Source organism: Mus musculus, chromosome 7, assembly GCF_000001635.26.
Source record: "Mus musculus strain C57BL/6J chromosome 7, GRCm38.p6 C57BL/6J".
NCBI lineage: Eukaryota > Metazoa > Chordata > Mammalia > Rodentia > Muridae > Mus > Mus musculus.
The window spans coordinates 80,615,975-80,635,366 of NC_000073.6; the positions used below are offsets into that span (position 1 = coordinate 80,615,975).

At 45.5% G+C, this 19,392-nt stretch overlaps 1 protein-coding gene across 3 annotated transcripts in view; it reads right to left on the reverse strand.

The window, feature by feature from the left end:
• Crtc3 (CREB regulated transcription coactivator 3) overlaps positions 1-19,392 on the reverse strand; it is a 102,322-nt gene that overhangs the window by 29,348 nt on the left and 53,582 nt on the right. For 2 of the 3 annotated variants that reach the window (XM_006541195.3, NM_173863.2), the window contains exons 3-6: positions 13,646-13,765; positions 4,548-4,609; positions 2,620-2,682; positions 491-591 (exon numbers count right to left, since the gene is read on the reverse strand). In XM_006541195.3, the coding sequence (XP_006541258.1) occupies positions 491-591; positions 2,620-2,682; positions 4,548-4,609; positions 13,646-13,765 (346 nt within the window). The remainder of the gene's footprint in view (positions 1-490; positions 592-2,619; positions 2,683-4,547; positions 4,610-13,645; positions 13,766-19,392) is intronic. The other variant, XM_030242981.1, reaches the window with a different exon arrangement.

A 19,392-nucleotide genomic window follows, 5' to 3' on the forward strand; every position in this document is an offset into this window, starting at 1 on the left:
TTGACTCGCCCCTGGCCCCTGGTCTTGGTTATTCTTTCCAGAGGAATTGCCTGTACCAGTACTGCTAGCCGCTGGGAGGATTTGCCTCATCTGGAAGGTCAGCCATACAAAGTCCATGAACCCACAAAGTGGAGCCCCTTCTAACCTGGTCTTACCAGTGACAAAAGGAGGCCTTAGAGAACCCAATATAAGATTAGGCTGCAAGGCGGTGCATAGGACAAGAGCAGCTGGGGTGCTACTGCAGGAGCTGTGCAAAAGACTGGAATGCCTAGAGAAGCGCGGGTGGCACAGGGAAGAGGAAGCCAGAGCCAGGAGATGGCAGCAGGGGAGCAGGAGCCATGGAAGGAGCAATCTTAACGCTGCTGTGAACGCACACTTCCCCTGAGGCGAGCTCTGCTCGGAAGACCACCAAACCCAGGAAGAGCATGCACTGCATACAGCGCAGAAGCAGGAAGCACGGGTACAGCTAGCAGAGGCCTGTGTGTCTTACCCATGTATGGGGCAGGCCAGGCTGACTGGCCTCCTCCTCCATAGGGGTCCTGGGGTTTGGTGCTCAGAGCACTCGTGTGAAGAGCAGAATCAGAATTGGTCCTAAGGAGGTGAGGAGAGAGTCTGGCTGAAAATCCATTTCTTCCTTAGTGAAATGCATTTTTTTTTCTAAATATTATCAACAGGAGAAAAGATGAGAATAATAGACTTACAAATATCCATACCTTGAGGGTTAGGACCTACCTGCAGTCCTTTACATCAAAAAGGCATTTGAGGACCACCATATGTCCAAAAGGAGTTTAATTTGTATTTGGATAGCCTACACTCTGATGCTAACTGTACAAGGCCAGCCTCAGATTCACAGCTTCCCTAAGACCACCCTTTTCCTCTCTGTAACTCAGAACTCAGCCTCAGGCCAGGCTAGTCTGTGTCCATACTAGGCTTGCTGAGAATTCTTGTGTCTGAAACAGTGGTTCCCAAGCCTTTTCAGGGAGAATGTGAGATCAAAATACTACCACACCCTATCTTCACTCCTGCCCTCTGATGGCACAGTGGGATGGTCTAGCAGTTGTGTGACGTCAACACAACAGACTGAATGCAGACAACGACTCTGCGTGCCAGAGGTATAACAATGCAGCTATTCTTGTTTGTTTTAGAAAATGATATTGTGTTTCTTTTTTAAAAAAAGAAATATATATATATACACACACACTGGCATGTAGTGGGTTGATTGTTGTATGCTGAAACGCACCAGTAGGTATATTTTTTCATGGCTCTACATTAGCCTTCTCTTAGCAGCAGCTGAGGATCAATAGGTATTCTCACAGGGAGAGATGCTCTTTGGGTGTTTTGGTGGATTTTCAGAGTGTAAATACTCCTAGAGAAAAGTTTGGGAACTGCTGATCAATATCAAGAATCTCAAATACTCCCAGAGAGCTCTAGTGTGTGCACAACTTCAGCTCCAAAAGATGGCAACTACTTATTTACTCTACTCAAGGTCAAATCAGACTGTCTATCATAAAGGGGGCACATGAGCAACTTCGTTAGCCTAAAATGGTTCTTCATGGTCTGCTCCAGGCAACAGCTTCATGTGACTTAAACCACATGGCTTCAGAGGAGGGAAGAGGTGAAAGGGGAAGACCCTGGGATCCAGCAGAAACAGTTGTGAGCCCTGGGGGCTCCAGGCTCCTTCAGAGTCACAGAGACCCAGGAGGCATCAGTCAAACAGAGATGACTGAAAATGGGGATGTGGACTGGCTATGGGACCATGTGGAGAAAATGATGGTTAATTTTGTTAATTGCACTGGTTATCATTTTTCAAGCCTCTTGGCGTCTGACTGTAGGGTACTTACAGGTGAGACAGGCTTTATCTAGCTGGTCATGGAATGACATACGAGGAAGAGAGGAATCAGACTGGCAGAATGCCGGTCAAGACAGAACCACGTCCAGTGGGCACAGGGATTGCTCACAACTCTACCTTTCCTGCACACCACTAAAACATTTTTAATTTTTTAATTTTTCCCCAAGGTTCAACTCTATAGCCCATTCTGATTTTCAACTTGCAGTTCTCCTGCCTCAGCTTCTGGAGTACTGGGATTATTGCCTGATTCAAGGGTTTAGTTTTGTTTTGTTTTTTTTTTTCAAATTCCAGCCTCCTTGAATACTAGCTAAAGGGCTCTGGGGCAAGCCATCTATCCTCTTAAAGCAGAAAAGGACACTCATTCTTGTCATATTGGGATTGAAAAGTGACCCAGGTCCTTCCTAAAGTATGGCCCAAAGTAACCTCAAGAAGAGTTGATATTTATTGTGCTCTGTGTCTTCATGCATAGTCCCTACAGCCACCCCATAATGGGTACAAGTACCTCCACGTTCATATGTGCAAACTAAGGGAGAAAGAAATCACTTTGCCCAGGATCACATGCTAAGAGGCAAACTTTTGTGGTCCCCTCTAGACCTCATATCCTTACTGACTACACTATCTCCTACATAGTCAATTTTTTCTTTTTAATTGTTTCATATAAACACAAGTGATATAAACAGATTGGGGAGCAAAATAATATGTAAAGATTACCTGGCTAATCAAATCTGTCTCCTGGAAAATGTACTTCCATCATGAATCAGCTCACATACCTGTTAAGTGCAGATGTTAGCCTGAATCCAGGATGCTTCTCTTCTTTCCAAGGAGGCTGTTGCCTTTAGAAACCAGAACAACATAAAAAGGAAAGAAACTTAAGCTATGGGACCAACGGAGTGCTTTAGGCCAGCGCTTGACAGTTGGCTCCTCTAGCCTAGTGTATAAGCCAAGAGTTCTACAGGCCCCCTTTTCTCATCACTGTGCAGAGGAGGCCTGACTGAATGATCTCTCAGGACCCGCAGCTCTGATTCCCAGGATAACTAAGGGAATCCATCCCACAACATCAGCTAGCTGGGCACACTTGAATGCTGACTGGAACTGGTCAAGGAAAGGCTGACCCCTCTCAGAGGGACTGTGGGTCTTATTCTAGGTACAAAAAAGTGACCCCTCGTCATGTGCCTTGAGTCTGTGTGCAGAGGCGCTTTGGTAATCCTGGATGCAAACACTTTGCTTTCTCATGAGGAAGCCCACGAAATGCAATGTACTTGCTAGCCATCCTATGAAAATATTCACCTGGCCAATCCCAGGCCTCTGAGAAGTAAAGTCATTTTCTTGGCTACAGAGATGAAATTCATCTGCTAGAGATGTGCTTTTTCTGACTTAAAACATATTATTCTTTTATCTTACAGACTTGAAACTCAGGACTCCTGAGGAGGCTGAGGGCCTATGTGAGGTGGGGCTGCTGTCGGCCATTTTGATCCCCTTTCTTGGATCCAGACTACATTATTCCCGATAAGGGCTCAGCCAGTATTTGTCCAAAGAATTGATAAGGAAATTCAGAGTTGAGACTCAGATAGTTTATTTTTTTAAATGTCTTTCATTTATTTATTTATTTATTTATTTATTTATTTATTCATTTTGAGACAGTATCTCATACTGTATCTTAGGCTAACCTTGAATTCATGGCAATCCTCCTGTTTCAGCATCCCAATTTCTGGGATTACAGGTGTGGACCACACTCCTGGTGATATATACATTTTAAGAATCTCTTCTGTCAGATGTGGTGCTGTAAAACAATGCCACGCCCATAGCAAGTGCTGCATTAATGCCACGGTGGCCACCGTTATATGGATACAACGTGCTCGAGACTAAACGAAATTCATGGCACACAGGGTCCGCTCAGGAGTCTTCCATTCTTTTCTGAACTGACTAAGAAATGCCAGAGAAGGGGTTTATTTTTTCATGTCTACTGTAAGACTACCAAATCAGACATTTTGTTGGTAAATGTTTCATAATATGTTTCTATTTGAATCTAGATTTGCTTAAGTAATTTTTGTTCTATATTTTCTTACAAGCTCAGAATTATACACAGAAAGGTTGAGGGGGTTTTGATGTTGTGATTTGAGACAGAGATTCCTTTCTTAGCTTAGGCTACCTGGAGTTTACTATGTCACTCAAGCTAACCTCAAGCTTGTGACTCTCCTACTTCTGAAGTGTTGGGATTGCAGGCATGTACCATCACCCCCAGCTCAAGATTTAAAATTTGAAGATAAAACAAAATTGATGTTAAAAATATCTAACTAGGCTAGAGTCTTAGGAGATAGAAATGAGAGGATTGCTGTGAGTTCAAGGCTAGCCTGATCTACATAGCAAGCTCCAGGACAGCCTATACTACATAGAGACACAGCCCCTCCCCCCCCAAAAAATTCATAGTAGAACATGTCTCTAATTCCAGCATTAGAGAGGTAGAGGCAGGAGAATCTGGAGTCCAAGGTCATCCTTGGCTACATCACAAATTAGAGGCCAGCCTGGGCTAGAAGAGACTTTGTCTTGATTATTAAAAAAAACAACTAAAATAACAAATAAGTCTAAACCAGCATTGAAGATGGTTAAAATAAAGTAAAACCATCTTAAAAAGAGGCTCTCCCTATCTGTGAAAATAGTTCTACAGAACACACACATCACATGTATACAGCTCACTTACCGTGGCCAGCTCTCATCCAGGTGCTGTGAAGAATAACTGGCTGCGAAAGCATTCCCATCAAAGTAGAAATTTTAATAAAGGAAAACAAACTGTATGGGTGTTGAAGCAGAATTATGAAGCTAAGTGGAGTCTGAGCGAGAGCCTGCGGCTGCTGATCCCACACCTGATGGCACAGGCTCTTCACTCCTGGTCAGTTCCAGGCTTCCACCTTCTAACCAGAGCCTTCACCACACTCCTGTAGCAGGCTCCTCTGCTTTTTGTGGTGTGTGTGTGTGTGTGTGTGTGTGTGTATGTGAGTGAGTAAACGTGTGTTTGCAGGTGTGTCTGTCTGTGGAGGTCAGAAGTCATTCATGGATGCCACTCTCAGAAGCCATCTGCTTTTTCAGTTGTTGCTTGATTTTGTTTTTTCAAGACAGCATCTCCCTATGTAGCCCTGGCTATCTAGGAGCTCACTATGTAGGCCAGGCTGGCCTCTCGAACTGGAGCTCTACCTGCCATCCGAGCGCTGGGATTAAAGGCTTGTGCCACATGCTGGCTCATTGTTTGTGGAGATGGAGCTTCTCCTTGGCCTGCAGCTTGGCGAGCAGAGGAGGCTGAGTAGCCAGCAAACCCTGGGGCACTGCCTGCCTCTGCCTTCCCAGCGCTGGGATTATAGGTGTGTGCCATCCTGTCTCGTTTTGTCACATGGGTTCTGGGGTCAAACTCAGGTCTCTGAGTTTGCATGGTAGGCACTTTGCCCACTAAGCTACTGCTGCAGCTTCCCTCCCTTCCCCTCCCCCCCTCTCTCCCCCTCTGCAAGTGCTTGCGTGCTTGCGTGCATGCGTGTGCGTGTGTCTCCTGTCCAATATCTGTTTTCAAGAACTTTGTCGACTTGCATCACAGACAGTGGCGAGGCTGTCGTGCTATGCAGGCCTCCTTTCTCATGGGATGGATGGACTCAGGCCCAGTTAGTTTCAGTCACGGTATCTCCCATCTCACTCTCCCGCCAACCGTGACTGGCTTAGGGATACGTTTAAGACTGGACCATGGAGAGTACTTTCCAGGCGGGAGCGAGGTGTTTGAGGTCAGGCGGCTCCCCTTAGAGAATGCTTGTCTATGAAAGAACTCAACACCACAGACGTAGTCTTAATGTTATCATATGGTCTCCTGGCCATTGCCCTTGGGTTTCCAGTGACATAAGCCAATCCAGTTCTTTTTTCCTCAGGAGGCAGAGGCAGGGAAATGGAAAGTTTGAGAGCAGAGTTGGCAACTTAGAATCTCTCTCAAAGAAAGTAAAAACCAGAAGTGGTGGGCATACAGCTCAATGGCAGAGCACTTGTCTAGTATGTGTAAGGTCCTGGGTCAATCCTCAGTCCCAGGGGAGACACTTCTTGTTTGAGTTTGTTTGGGGGAAGCTTTGGAGCTCTCCTGCTAAGCAGCCTGGGCTGGCCTCACTCAGCAATCCTTCCACTTCAGCCTCATGAGTGCTGAGATTATCAGACCGCACAACCATATCTGTCTAAAGACAATTCTTTCCCCAAATTCAGGTGAGGACCTGTTCCTTCTGAGTCAAACTCGAGCTGTACTAGGTCTGAAGAGGATGTGAATCCTAGTATAAAGGCTTTGTTTTCTAGGTTCTGGGTTGCTTATTGGGTGGGCAAACCTGAAGATCCACTCCAAATACATGGAGACAAACGGGACGTCGCCTCCACAGAGTGAAGCAGAGCTGTCAGTACAGCTTTAGAGAACTGCACTCAGTGGGCGGACTGTCTCAAAACATTTAAAATCATCTCATTCTGCTTTAAAAAACATTTAAAAGCTGGCCATGGTAGCACATGCCTTTGACCCTAACACTGAGAGCCAGCGAAAGGCTTACTTCTGTTTGTTCAAGACCAGCCAGGTCTACATAGTAAGTTCCAGGCCATCCGGGGCTGCACAGTGAGACTTTGTCTCAGAAAGAAATCAATTGAACAACTAATTAATTTTAAAAGGGGACTAGCTCTCTTGCCTTCTTGCTCTTACTCTGTCTTCTTGTCCCTCTCCCCCTCTCTCCCCATTCCCCTCCCCACTCCTCCCCCTCTCTCTACATGCTCATGGCTGGTTCTCCCTCTCTCTCTCTCTCTCTCTCTCTCTCTCTGCCTTTCTCTGCCTCTACTAGACTCTCAACTCCTCTCCCCATGCCCTGAATAAACTCTAGTCTATACTAAAAATAAAAAAATAAAAAGGGGACTAGAGAAACAGCTGAATAGTTAAGAATAGGCAGCTCACAACCACCTGTAATGCCAGCTCCAAGGGAGCCAGTCAGGAATCTATCCTTATGTGCACACACCCTTCCCCCACTCACATAGTTAAATACAATAAAGATAACAATTATAGTTATTAAAATTACAATAAATATAAGCTGGGCATGGTGGAGCACGCCTTTAATCCCAGCACTCAGGAGGCAGAGGCAGGCAGATCTCTGAGTTCGAGGCCAGCCTGGTCTACAGAGTGAGTTCCAGGACAGCCAGGGCTACACAGAGAAACCCTGTCTCAAAAAACCAAAAAAAAAAAAAAAAAAAAAAAAAACCCAAAAAAACAAAAATTACAATAAATATAACAAAAATTCATCTTAGATGTGAAGCGGTGGCTCACACCTTTAGTTCCAGTACTGGGGAGGTAGAGGTAGGCAGGTCTGTGTGAGTTCAAGGTCAGATTGGTCTACAGAGTGAGTCCCAGGACAGCCAAAGCTACACAGAGAAACCCTGTCTTAAATCACAAAAATAAATAAATAGATAGTAAATAAAATCTAAAAAAAACTCAAATTAAACCAAACTAACAAGCAGCAAACAAAAGCAAAGCCCAAACGGTCGTTGAGCATTCTCTTCTTGCTGAAAGGCTGACCTTATACCTGTATCCCTCCCCAGTGTGGCTCCTCTCAGCCCACTCCCCATGCCGGCCTCTCCTGGCTCTGCCTTCAGTAGCACCGCCAGGCTCCTCTCCTGGGCCATCTGGTGGATGCGGCCTCCTTATGACTTGGCTCTCTCCTCCCTACCATCACCACACCCACTCTTTTTGTCTCTTCTGTCACTGACCTGATCAAATACACACTTTACAATCACCAATACTGCTCTGAAGTATTATTTATGAAGTATTATATTTGAAGAAATAAATAAAAAAGAATATTTATTTCTTTTTTAAGGGAGAAATAATAATATAGGAAATGCAAGTATACATGAAGACACCAGAAATAGGAAAATGGAGATAATAAGCACCTACTATGTGTCTCCCTTGTGTTAAATAAGTTCATGTTACCCCCTACTATGTGTCTCCCTTGTGTTAAATAAGTTCATGTTACCCCAATAAACATTTTTTTTTGAGATGGGGTTTCATGGTATAGTTATAGCTGTCCTGCAATTTAACTCTGGAGACCAGGCTGGCCTCAAATACAGAGGTCTGCCTGCCTCTGCCTCCCGAGTGCCGGGATTAAAGCGTGCACCACCACCTGACAGCATCCCTTTAATCTTAAAAATCTTAGGCGGCAGATGACATCATCACCACTTCACAGCTGAAGAAAACGGAGGCTCTGCCCTCCACGGCTGGCATGGTGGGCTGGGGTCAAACCTACCATTTACTCACTCCAAGGCTTCAGACTACAGCAAGCCCTCCCGCCTCTGGTGAGGTGGTGAACTGGCACCATGGGCCCCAGAGAAGAGAGAGCATGTACTTTGGGGTGTCCTCAAAAGAAGATGGAGCCTAGAAAGGCTTGGGCTCAGGAGAAATGGGTCTTAATGGAATGGGGGCCTGCTGTGGAGGCACAGGCTGGGCATCATGTGAATACAAAATATGGAACTAGAGAAATGTGGGCACTAATGGGATCTTTTTTTTTTTTTTTCTTTCCGAGACAGGGTTTCTCTATATAGCCCTGGCTGTCCTGGAACTCACTCTGTAGACCAGGCTGGCCTCGAACTCAGAAATCCGCCTGCCTCTGTCTCCCGAGTGCTGGGATTAAGGGCGTGCGCCACCACCGCCCGGCACTAATGGGATCTTAATGACTTCCTGTGCCAAGAAAATCACTATGGCTGCAAGTGTGTCTTCCGATAATACTTATTTTCTTTGTCACGTCTCTATCTTATTTCTTAATCTGACTCTGAGCCGACATGATGAGACAGAGATATTTTCCAGAGACACCTTTCTTCGATCTGATTAGGCTTAATGTCTGTGAAGTTCAGGGTCAAAGTAGCTAGGCTGTGGCTTATGGGCTCTCTTCTTAATTCTATCTCATCTAGTTAGGTTTATCCTTACTGACTGAGGGAGGGGCTAGGCCTCCCTGTCTACGAGAAGATGCTATGTGGGTCCTTCCCATTGGCTATGCTGTGTCCTCTGATTTCTGTTTCCTTTCCTTTCCTTTTCTCTTTTCTCTTCCTAAGACAGGATCTCATTCTACACTACAGTGGCTTTGAATTTGCTGTGTAGCCCAGGTTAGCCTTGAACTGCAACTTTGAATTTGCTGTGTAGCCCAGGTTAGCCTTGAACTGCAATCATCCTCCTATGTTGGCTTTCTGAGTGCTGAAACTGCACTGGCGAGCCACCATGTTGGGCCCAAACATGCTCCTATAAAAAGAATATATCAAGTCAAAAATTTTAACATATTATTGTATGTGTGTGTGTGTGTGCATGGTGTGGGGGCGGGGCATGAATGCCAAGGCATACTGGCCAGTTTACTGGAGTAAGTTCTATCTGTCTTGGCGTAGGTTCGAGGGGGTGGAAGTCATGCTACTAAGCTTGCATGACAAGCCCCTTTAGCTGCATCACCTTGCCAGCCCTCAAGCCAAAATTTAAAAGAAATGCACAACATCTTCCTAAGTCTTCACACAGGTGGAAGGGACACAGGCTGCATGTGGCACCATGACGTCAGGCCTGTTGGGGCCAGTGTCTCTGCCTCTGATAGGAATGTTACATAAGAATTGGGTTTTAAGGCAGCACAAGTTTTGCAATCCTGATGAAGATAGACATTTATTAACTCCAGAGCTTCTCAGAGCCTTCCTATATACCATAAGACGCTAACAGCAGGTAGGGGATTTAACAGGTTATGATCTCAAAGAACAATGTCCCATGTTGTAAAATGTCCATCCTGTGTGACAAGATCAGTCAAAGCAAGGCCCGCTGCAGAGCAGAGCAGCTCCCAACTCCCAGGGCCACAGGCAGGATTCTCTAGACTACTCAGGCCAGGGTGCCCAACTCTGTTGAGAACTTTCCTAACACGTGTTTCTCCCTTTCAAACAGCACACCTCTTAAAAGATGGCATTGCTAGTGTGTCCTCTTTTAATACATCACTTACAGACCAGAGAATAGTCACGTGCTGTCAATGTATGGAAATAGTTCAGAAACTCGATAAAATGGTGTTTGAGTTGGAGCAAGTTTGCTACCATCAAAGAAGAAGGGCGTGGAGTAGAGGTGGGGTGGGGGTAGGGTGGCTGCTAAGGGCATGGACTGCTGCCTAAAGGTCTAACTTCTGGACTAAGCTCCCAGGCCAGGAATAGCCTTTGTGGTGCCTCTGCTGTGCCTGCATGTGGCAGGGGTCAACCAGGGTCCCCTTGTGGCAAGCCCTGGCTTTGTGGTAGCCGTACGTGCCAAGAACTCGGCCTACTGCAGAAGGAATCTCCTGCGGGACGGGGCTGCCCACTCTGGCAGGAAGCTGGAGTATTTGTTGACAATGCTCATTTTATTTGGGACCAATCTCTTATCTTAGCAAGTCTGCCGACCCCAAAACAATACCCACAAGAAGAAAATCCTGAATACATCTTTTTTTCTTCTATTTATACCAACAAAGATTCAAACCAGTTTTCTGGCTTTTAAAATGGTAAAACTTGTGAGCTGGAGAGATGGCTCAGAGGCTAAGAGCACTGGCTGGTCTTCCAGAGAACCTAATTTGGTTTCACATGGTGGCTCACAACTGTCTGTGACTACAGTTTCAGGAAATCTCACATCTTCTAACTTCTATAGGGACCAGATACATATATGTGCACAGACAAACATGCAGGCAAAATACAATATGCATAAAAGATAATTCTTGGGACTAGTGAGATGGCTCAGCAGGTAAGAGCACTGAATGCTCTTCCGAAGGTCTTGAGTTCAAATCCCAGCAACCACATGGTGGCTCACAACCCTCCGTAATGAGATCTGAAGCCCTCCTCTGGAGTGTCTGAAGACAGCTACAGTGTACTTACATATAATAAATAAATAAATCTTAAAAAAAGATAATTCTTAAAAATTAGACTGGTACCATAGACAAATATGAAAGGCAGGAGTTTAAAGTGAGCTGTTTCATAGCTAACAGCATACACACCAGAAAAGCCAAGAAGGCCTCTGTCTCCCTGCAAACTCTGAGTAAGTCACCAGCTGAGGTGTCAAACTGTCCTTCCTGTCACTTGTCACTTGCTGCCCAGCCTTTTGACTCCTCACACAGGACTTATTAGTTCATTAGTGACGCCCCTAGGCTAGCGAACTTCTGTATATCAGCACAGGTCCAGGCCCAGAATCCCAACTAGGGGCTTAGGAAACAATCGCAGAGAGACAGCTCATGATCAGTGAATCAGATCACACTCTGCGCTCAACAACTTTCTCTGCATATCTGTTTGGTTTTTCCTTTCCCTGGGAGCTGGCAAGCTTTGCTAATGCTCTTACAAACTGATTCAGAGCCAGGCCATCCTCTAGGATGTATTGCCCAGAATGAGACAGGTTCCCTGAACACGCAGTACAGTCCTTCCTAGGACTTTACCTGTTCCATTCCCAATGTCAGAACATTTCCTGGGAACTGCTAAGTTCTTGAATATACTATCTATGGTGACTTGAATGAGAACAGCCCTCATAGCCTCTCATGTTTGAATACTTGGTCTCTAGTTGGTAGAACTAGTTAGGAAAGATTAGGAGGCGTGGCCTTGTTGTAGGAGGTGTCACTGGGTAGGGGTGGACTTTGAGGTTTCAGAAGACATTCCCAGTTAGCTGTCTCTGCTTTGAGGTTGTGTCTCAGGATGTGAGTGCCCAGCTATCGCTCCAGTGCCATGCCTGCCAGCATGCTTTCTGCCATGCTCCCCACAATGATGTCATGGACTCTAAGCCCCTAATAAACTCTTTCTTCTATAATTTTCCTTGGACATGGTGTCTTATCACAGAACTAGAAAAGTAACTAAGATACTATCTGAAGTTATTTTCCTTAATTAATTAATTATTACTATTTGCCTCTTAGCTGTCCACCGTCTCCCAAAGGACTGTAAAACTCAAAAATACAGGGTTGATATCCCCTTCATCACTTTGAGCTCTGTGCCTAAGACATTGCCTGGTCCAGGAAAGGGTCTCCATGTGTGTTTAGTGAGTGGACACATCACACCCTACTTCTTTCTTAACCTTTAAGCCTCAATCCCCTTCTCTCTCCCGTCCGTGTCTCTCTCTCTCTCTCTCTCTCTCTCTCTCTCTCTCTCCATCTCTCTCTCCCCCTACCCCTTTTCTTCCCTTTTCTCTCTTTCCCTTCCCCCTCCTTCCAGTCTTTTCCTTCTTCATGCTGAGAATGAACCCTAGGCTGTGCACAAGCCATAAGGCTCTGCCACTGAGCCACGCTACCAGGGAAATTTTTTTTCTTGAACCCAAACCCTCAAGAATGCTAGGCAAGCACCTACCACTGAGCTGCACACTCCAGCCCCTGCACAGTTCAATCAGGCAGAGAAACATCTGGTTGTTTGCTAGAGGATTCCAAGCCATTTGGACAATCGCTCGGTGTGCCACTCCACATCAGATGTGCTCGTTAGATAAACTGCTTCCCTTTACCCTCTACATTCTACATGAAGTGTGGGAAGGAATTCCCACGATCCTACATCATTCTTATGTGCCCTGACGGACACCATGTAACAGAGAGAACTAGAAGTCACTGCAGCCCTGTGGGCTGGATCTGTCCAGTGGGGAGAGCTGGGAGAAGTCAACACTCCCCAGAACCACTGTCCTCACCTCTCAGCAGAGAGAGACCTAGAGGCCATGATGGCCAGGAAAGCTGGGCTTCCTCTCTACATCCCTGCTGTTCCTCACAGGAGTATTCTCCTGCATATGTTAGCATGGCCACTGAGTGGACGAGCCTGGGCTACATGAGTCGCAGCAGTGGACTCTTGGGCAACTTACTCTGATATCTTAGTTTTCTCGTGGGAAAACTGAGGGTTAAAAAACAAACGACTCATTGAATTCTGAGGACTAAATGACATATAAATTGCCTAGCACAGTGTCTGGCATGGGTAGGTGCTCAGTAAACATGAGTGCCCTCCCCCACTTCCTGGTTTCTAAGCTTATGAAGCCAACTCTGCCATCACTGCCAGGAATCAGCTCTCTGCAGGGAGACTCGCCCCGCCCATCTGCTCCTTCCTCCGCCAGGCTTGTCCTGAGCTCAGTGAAGTGAGAGAAGCTTCCTCACTTCTGCCTCTCCTTGTCCTAACCAGCAGGCTCAGGTTTGTCTGCCCCAACCCTCAGTACTGTGCTGGCCCCACTCAGAAAGCCACCCTAGCCTGGCCCCTGTCCGACTCCCAACAGACAGTGCTGAGCTCAGCCGGTCGGGCTCACAGCTCCTTTCTTCATTACTCAGCCACACAGAGTGCGCTGGTACATCTCTGTTTAGGAGGCTTCCTAAACGCCCACTTTACATCTTACCTGTCATTTACTGAGTCTGAGACTAGACAGACAGACAGTCTTGTAAGATTTCCTCTTTCAGTTCCAAAAGCAGGTCATCAGGTCAACAAAACACAAACACATGGATCTGCCTGGGTTTGGCTAGACAGCCTACATCTCTCTAGTTGATTCAAAGTCAAGCTTAATACTGCTGATTTCTGAAGAAAACGTCAAAGATGCCTTGTCCACCAGAACTGAATGCTTATGTTCTGTTCTAGTCAACGGAACTTTACCGACGCTCTCATAACCAACGACCGAGCTCTTCCCAGTCTGGCTGTAGGGATGTTTACAGTTTTAAACTCTGTTACTTTTATTGCTTCCTCTCTGCAGATCAGATGAAGCTCTGAGGCCACAGGGGAACCACAGGGAGATAAATCCCGGCCATTTCTCAATCATTTCAAAACACACTCTCCTCAGACAGGGAAAAAGGATATCTGTCTCCCTGGCTTGTCCCCAGACCTTCGGTGAAGGGGGTGGAAGCGGTTCCGGGCTGGCCTCTCCACCAGCCCATGGTGGCGGGTTCCACGAACATTATCGGCTTGATGAAGTGATGGCTGCAGAGAGAAAGAAGAACAGTTAGCCTCAACCATGAACTGCCACTCACCCTCAGGAGCAACTGGTAACAGACAAAAGCCGGAGCTTCTAACTTTACTATTGCATGTTGGTGCTTTGCGTCAAAGTAAATAAAATGTCACACATGGCTCTGTTTCTATATAATTACAGAATATATCAAAAATAGCCTTTAATGTGTTAATATGGAAGCAGGCAGATTCTATACAAAAATTGTCACAATTAGGAAATGGAGAATCCGGGGGACTACGACTTCAAGCTCTTCTTGCTCTTCTAAAATTCTCCTCTAAGATGTGTTTATTGGGCCAGCAAGATAGGTCAGTGGGTAAAGGTGCCTGCCTCACCAACCCCGAGTCTGAGTTCAACCCCTGATCCCACAAACAGAAGGAAGGAAAGAACCAACTCTATGAAGTTATTCTCGGATCTCTACACAAATGCCAGACGCACTCGCCCCCATACACAGACACACACACACACACACACACACACACAGACACACACACACACACGCACACACACGTTTAAAACTGCAATATCGAGCTGGGTGCCACACACCAGTAATCCCAGAATTTGAAGGGTAGAGGCAGAATAATCACAATTTCAAAGCCAACCTAGGCCACAGGGTGAAACAAACAAATAAACAAAACCAAAAATAAATATCAAAAAGAAATCAAACCCTGTTGCCCTACAGTACTTAATGCTCCTTTTGCTCTTCAAGCCTACCTGTATATAACCTTTACATTATATAACTGTATATAACCTTTACATTATATAACTGTATATAACTGTATATAACTGTATGTAACTTTATATTAACAAGCCTACCTGTATATAACCTTTACATTATATAACTGTATATAACCTTTACATTATATAACTGTATATAACTTTATATTAACTTTTATATTGTTGCACCTCAGAGTGAACATTTCTGATATATAGCTTTTATGCGTGACATTATTTCATAAATATGTTATAAAACCTATTTATTAGTTCAGAAATCACACAGTACTTCATCTCTAGTATTCAAAAAACCAGCAATCTATATTGTAGTTCAAAAATGTATGAAATCCCTCAACATCTTCCACTTGCTAACAAGCTCCTCTGTCCTCCTGGTGTATAAGATGGGGATGATAACTTCCACTCAGGCTTGTTAAGGACATGAAATAAAGGACCAGCAAGATGGCTCAGTGGTTTTAGTTTGCCACCCATGCTTCAGTTTAATCCCCAGAACCCACATGGTGGAGAGAGAAAAGTGACTCCCATAAATTGTTCTCTGAACTCCACGGGTATAATATGAGTAAGTAAATAAATGTAATAAAAATAAGACAAAGTACAATAGCATGAGATCCCTTATGTGTGGACTGCTCTGTCCCATCTGAGTGTGGGCATTAGAGGCGAGTTTAGGTGTGCATATTATCTGGCATGCTGGGAAGCACATGAGAGGTCACCATATGCATCCTACATCCCCCTCAACAGACCAGACCTCTGTGAGGCTCTGCGAGGCCCCGCCTGCTGCGCATGCTGTACCACCTCTCTGAGAGCTAGCTGTAGCCTTCAGTGACCGTCTGGGTGAAGGATTGGAGAGAGGTAAGTGGACCACACGGCTTGCTGTGGCCGTGGTCAATGACTTAGGAGCAAACAGATGTATGTGTGATGCAAACAAACTCTCACACTCTTTTCTTTCTGCTGTGAGAATGCTAAGTCCCAAGCTGGGATGGATGTTCCTTCTGCCTGGACTGCAGGAAGACACAGGAGAGCTTCCCTGGCTGCCCTGAAGCCATTGACCTGTGTAATCCCAGAGAAAAGCGGATGTGTGCTGAGAGCCCCACAGGGTTTAGGCTGACTTCCTGTGGCAAACCCTCTGCTGTGGTAGTGATGGCAGGGAGGGCTGCACTGAGGAGAACAGGGGGGTATGGGGGGCCATAAAGCCCAAAGACCACAAACTGTTCATATATACTGTTAGGAGGACCTCAGCTCAGCTCCCAGGAGCACTGTAAAGATTCAGAACCTGAGACGCAGGAGACCTCACGCAGTATTTCAGAGTTATCTGGGGTGCCGTGTGGGCCGCTCAGGGCAGCCCAGCATGTTGCAAGCACAGCATGGGCAACAGGAGCAAAGTTGTCTGAAAGAATTTCTAACAATTCCAAGCATTCATTGTGGGAGAAATCCAAACTCAGTTGTCCTTCCGTGGCTTTTGTTTGTTTGGGGTAATTTGGCAGCTTTTTCTGAAACAATAAAAGGGGGCTAGCCAAGTCATCTCCTGGGGTCTGGAGCTAGAACCGCTCTTCAATTGGTTGATGAGCACCAGAAGAGGAGGGTAGCACACAACGCTGACTGTGGCAACCTAAAACATCAACAGCCCGCAAGTGCAAGTTAACACCAGGAGCCAGAAAGGACCTTAGCAGTCGAGGGCTGGCCTGCTGGGTTCTGTCTTACAGGATGACCTAATTATTGAGGGTGAGCACAGGGAAATGTCTGGGTAGCCACCAAGGGAGAAGGATTCTGGGCCTAAGTCACTAGTCTGTGGGAGGGCAGACTGAGAGTAGAGCCTGATCCAAAAAGAAACAAGATTTCAAGGAGCTCCAGGGGTGAGGGCAGGCTGAGGCTAACACTCAGGTGGCCGAGGAGGCGGCTAAGACCATTTCTCCCTTTGCTTTGGTAAGTAAGCTATGAGCAAAGGGGATATTTGGATATTCAAAGTCGTTCAAACAGGCTCCTTATCATACAGGATTGCAAACTGAATGTTTCTGAAATATACATCTACCAGGGCGGCGAATTAGTTTGGCCTTGCAGTGAAGGATAAGGTATGGGAGACACAGCTGTGGCTGAGGGCAGAACCTTTCTGAGATGACTCTTCTCAATCCCAGAATGTGACTGTTCACGTGCTTGTCCCACCCCACCCTCTCCTGTCCATCCCTTCAGTACTAGGCAGGCATTCTACCATGAGTTATATTCCCAGCCCTGGTTGGATTGTTGGTAGTTGTCATTTTGTAACTTTCCAATATGGTCTTGCTAAACTGTTGTTCTGGTTGGCTTTTGAACTTGTGATTCTCTTGCCTCAGCCTCCCCCAGTGGCCCAAATTATAGGCTTACAGCACTAGGTCTCTGCGAGTTGTGAATTTCATTGAGGAAATCTAGAGCTAATAGCTCACTATATTATAATCTTAGAGCACTCTCCCTAGACTCTGGGTAGGAATCAATCTCTCCCACCCCTTTATGTGTGTGCATATGTGCACGCATGTGCACATGGGCATATATACACAGAGAGAGATTTATTAGGGAAAAGTAAGAAACAATTTGAGTGAGAGGGTTCCAAGGTAGGGATACCCTAGCTTTTGTTTGTTTGTATGTTGTTTTTAAGCAGATTCTGATGTAGCCCAGGCTGCCCTCAAACTTGCTTCTTAGCTGGATGACCTTGAACTCCTGATGCTCTTGCCTTCACCTCACAAGTGCTGGATTGCAGATGCATGCCACCAAGGTACCAGGCAAGCAGTCTACCACTGAGTTCCATCCCCAGCCCGGGAGGGCTCTTTATGTGTGCAGGTGATCATACATGCATGATCACACGGGCATCCTCATCGGATCACTTCTGAAATCTACAGCTGTTGCAGCTGGTTTCCTCACCCCCCAGTGACTAGAGGAATACACGGCCTGTACCATAGATGCTACTGCTCACCACTGTGACTTATACTTGCACTGACAATACTGCTGGCATATCATTCCATTTGTGGTTAATTAGAAATCCCACATCTTTCAAACTTTATTGGCAAACATACAGGGATTCCGACTAAGCCCCATTTGGTCATTCAATGAGCTGAAGTCTGAGAGCCAGAGAGCTATATGTTAATTTAAGGGTGTTATCATTATTATAGGTCTGTGTGGGGCTGGTGAGATACCTCAGCGGTTAAGAGCACTGGCTGCTTTTCCCAAGAACCTGGGTTCTGCAATCCAGCACTTGCGAGGTAAAGGCAAGAGGATCAGGAGTTCCTGGTCACCCAGCTAAGTAGCAAGTTTGAGGGTAACCTGGGCTACATCAGTTTCCAGCAACCTCATGGCAGCTGACAGAGAATCCACACCCTCTTCTGGCCTTAGAGGGCACTGCATATATGCATTATATGGAAAAAAACACCCTTATGCAAAATGCATAAAATAAAAAGAAAGGAATCTTACAAACAAACAAACAAATGGCTGGGTATAGTGACACATGCCTTTAATCCTAGTGCTTGGGAGGCAGAGGCAGGAGGATTTCTATGAGTTCAAGGCCAGCCTGGTCTACATAGTAAGTTCCAGGACAGCCAGAGCTAAGTAGAAAGACCCTGCCTCAGAAAGATAATAATAGTAGTAATGATAAAATTTAAATTACACATAGGTAATAGTATATGACTTATTTATAATTATAATTAACCAAGACATACTTTATTTCTACAGCAAAATAGAAATATCAATTCAGCTTAAGGTTATACTTTTATATAAAATTATTAAAAACAGAAAAATATGATTACATTTTCAAGTAAAATAAGATCTTCTAAGTACTAGTCTTTTGAGGGGCAGACATTTTCAAGACATGGTTTCTGTGTATCCCAGGCAGGCCTTGAACTCATAGAGCGCCTGCTTCTGCCTCTCAACTGCTGAGACTAAAGGCAGGCACCACTACTGCCAGGCTTTGTTTGTTTGTTTGTTTTTGTCTAAACACTAATCAAATGACAAAATAACATTCTCGAATGTAAGGAGTTCTATTGACATTTTAAAAATATACTGTGGTTGTCTAGAATGTATGAAACCCCAAATCTGATAATTAATGCTACCTAGAGAGAGAGAGAGAGAGAGAGAGAGAGAGAGAACACAAGCAAGCATGCATACACATCTAGGTGTTTATATTAACCTAGCCTTGGTGGAATGTACCTATAACTCTAGCTACTCCAGAGGCTGAGGCAGGGGAACTGCTTAAGCACAGAACTTTAAAGTCCGCTGTTTTAAAAGTGACAGAAGACCGAGTTTAGCTCATAAACGAATCTTTTGAAAATTCTGGCTTATAATGCCAAAACATCAGATCTTTACAGAGCATTGCTCAATTGATACTGTCAAGCAGAACCAATCTCCATAGGCAGCTCTCACTGTCTGTATAGTCACAGCGATGAGTACAGATTAAAGAACAGATAAAACTGCAAAAGCCACAGAAAGCCACCGTCTGTGCCAGTGATCCATGCTGGCCGGAAACTTCATTATATCACGATGCAGTATCATTTACGTGGCTGCTTCAACCATCTCAGCAATGGACAATGACAGAAGCAGATGGGAGCCAAAGAACATTAAGAAGAGAGCTCCTGGGATTCTCTCTTCATCCGCACAGAGGCCCTCTTCTCTTCAGCTTGCAACAGCGGAAGCAAAGGGAGCGGGGCTGCTGGTCCATCAGTGTGCGCTAGACAAATGACACCAGGGAATTCCCCCAGAGGGCAAGAGGCTGATCTTCCTTCTAGAGATGGAGACCAGGTCCAGACAGATAGAGTGATTTTTCTCAGGAAAGCTAAAATATGTTTTTGTTTTTGAGACTGCCTCTCGCACAGCCCACGCTGGCCCTAAGCTATGTTGTCAAGGTTCCTACCTCTGC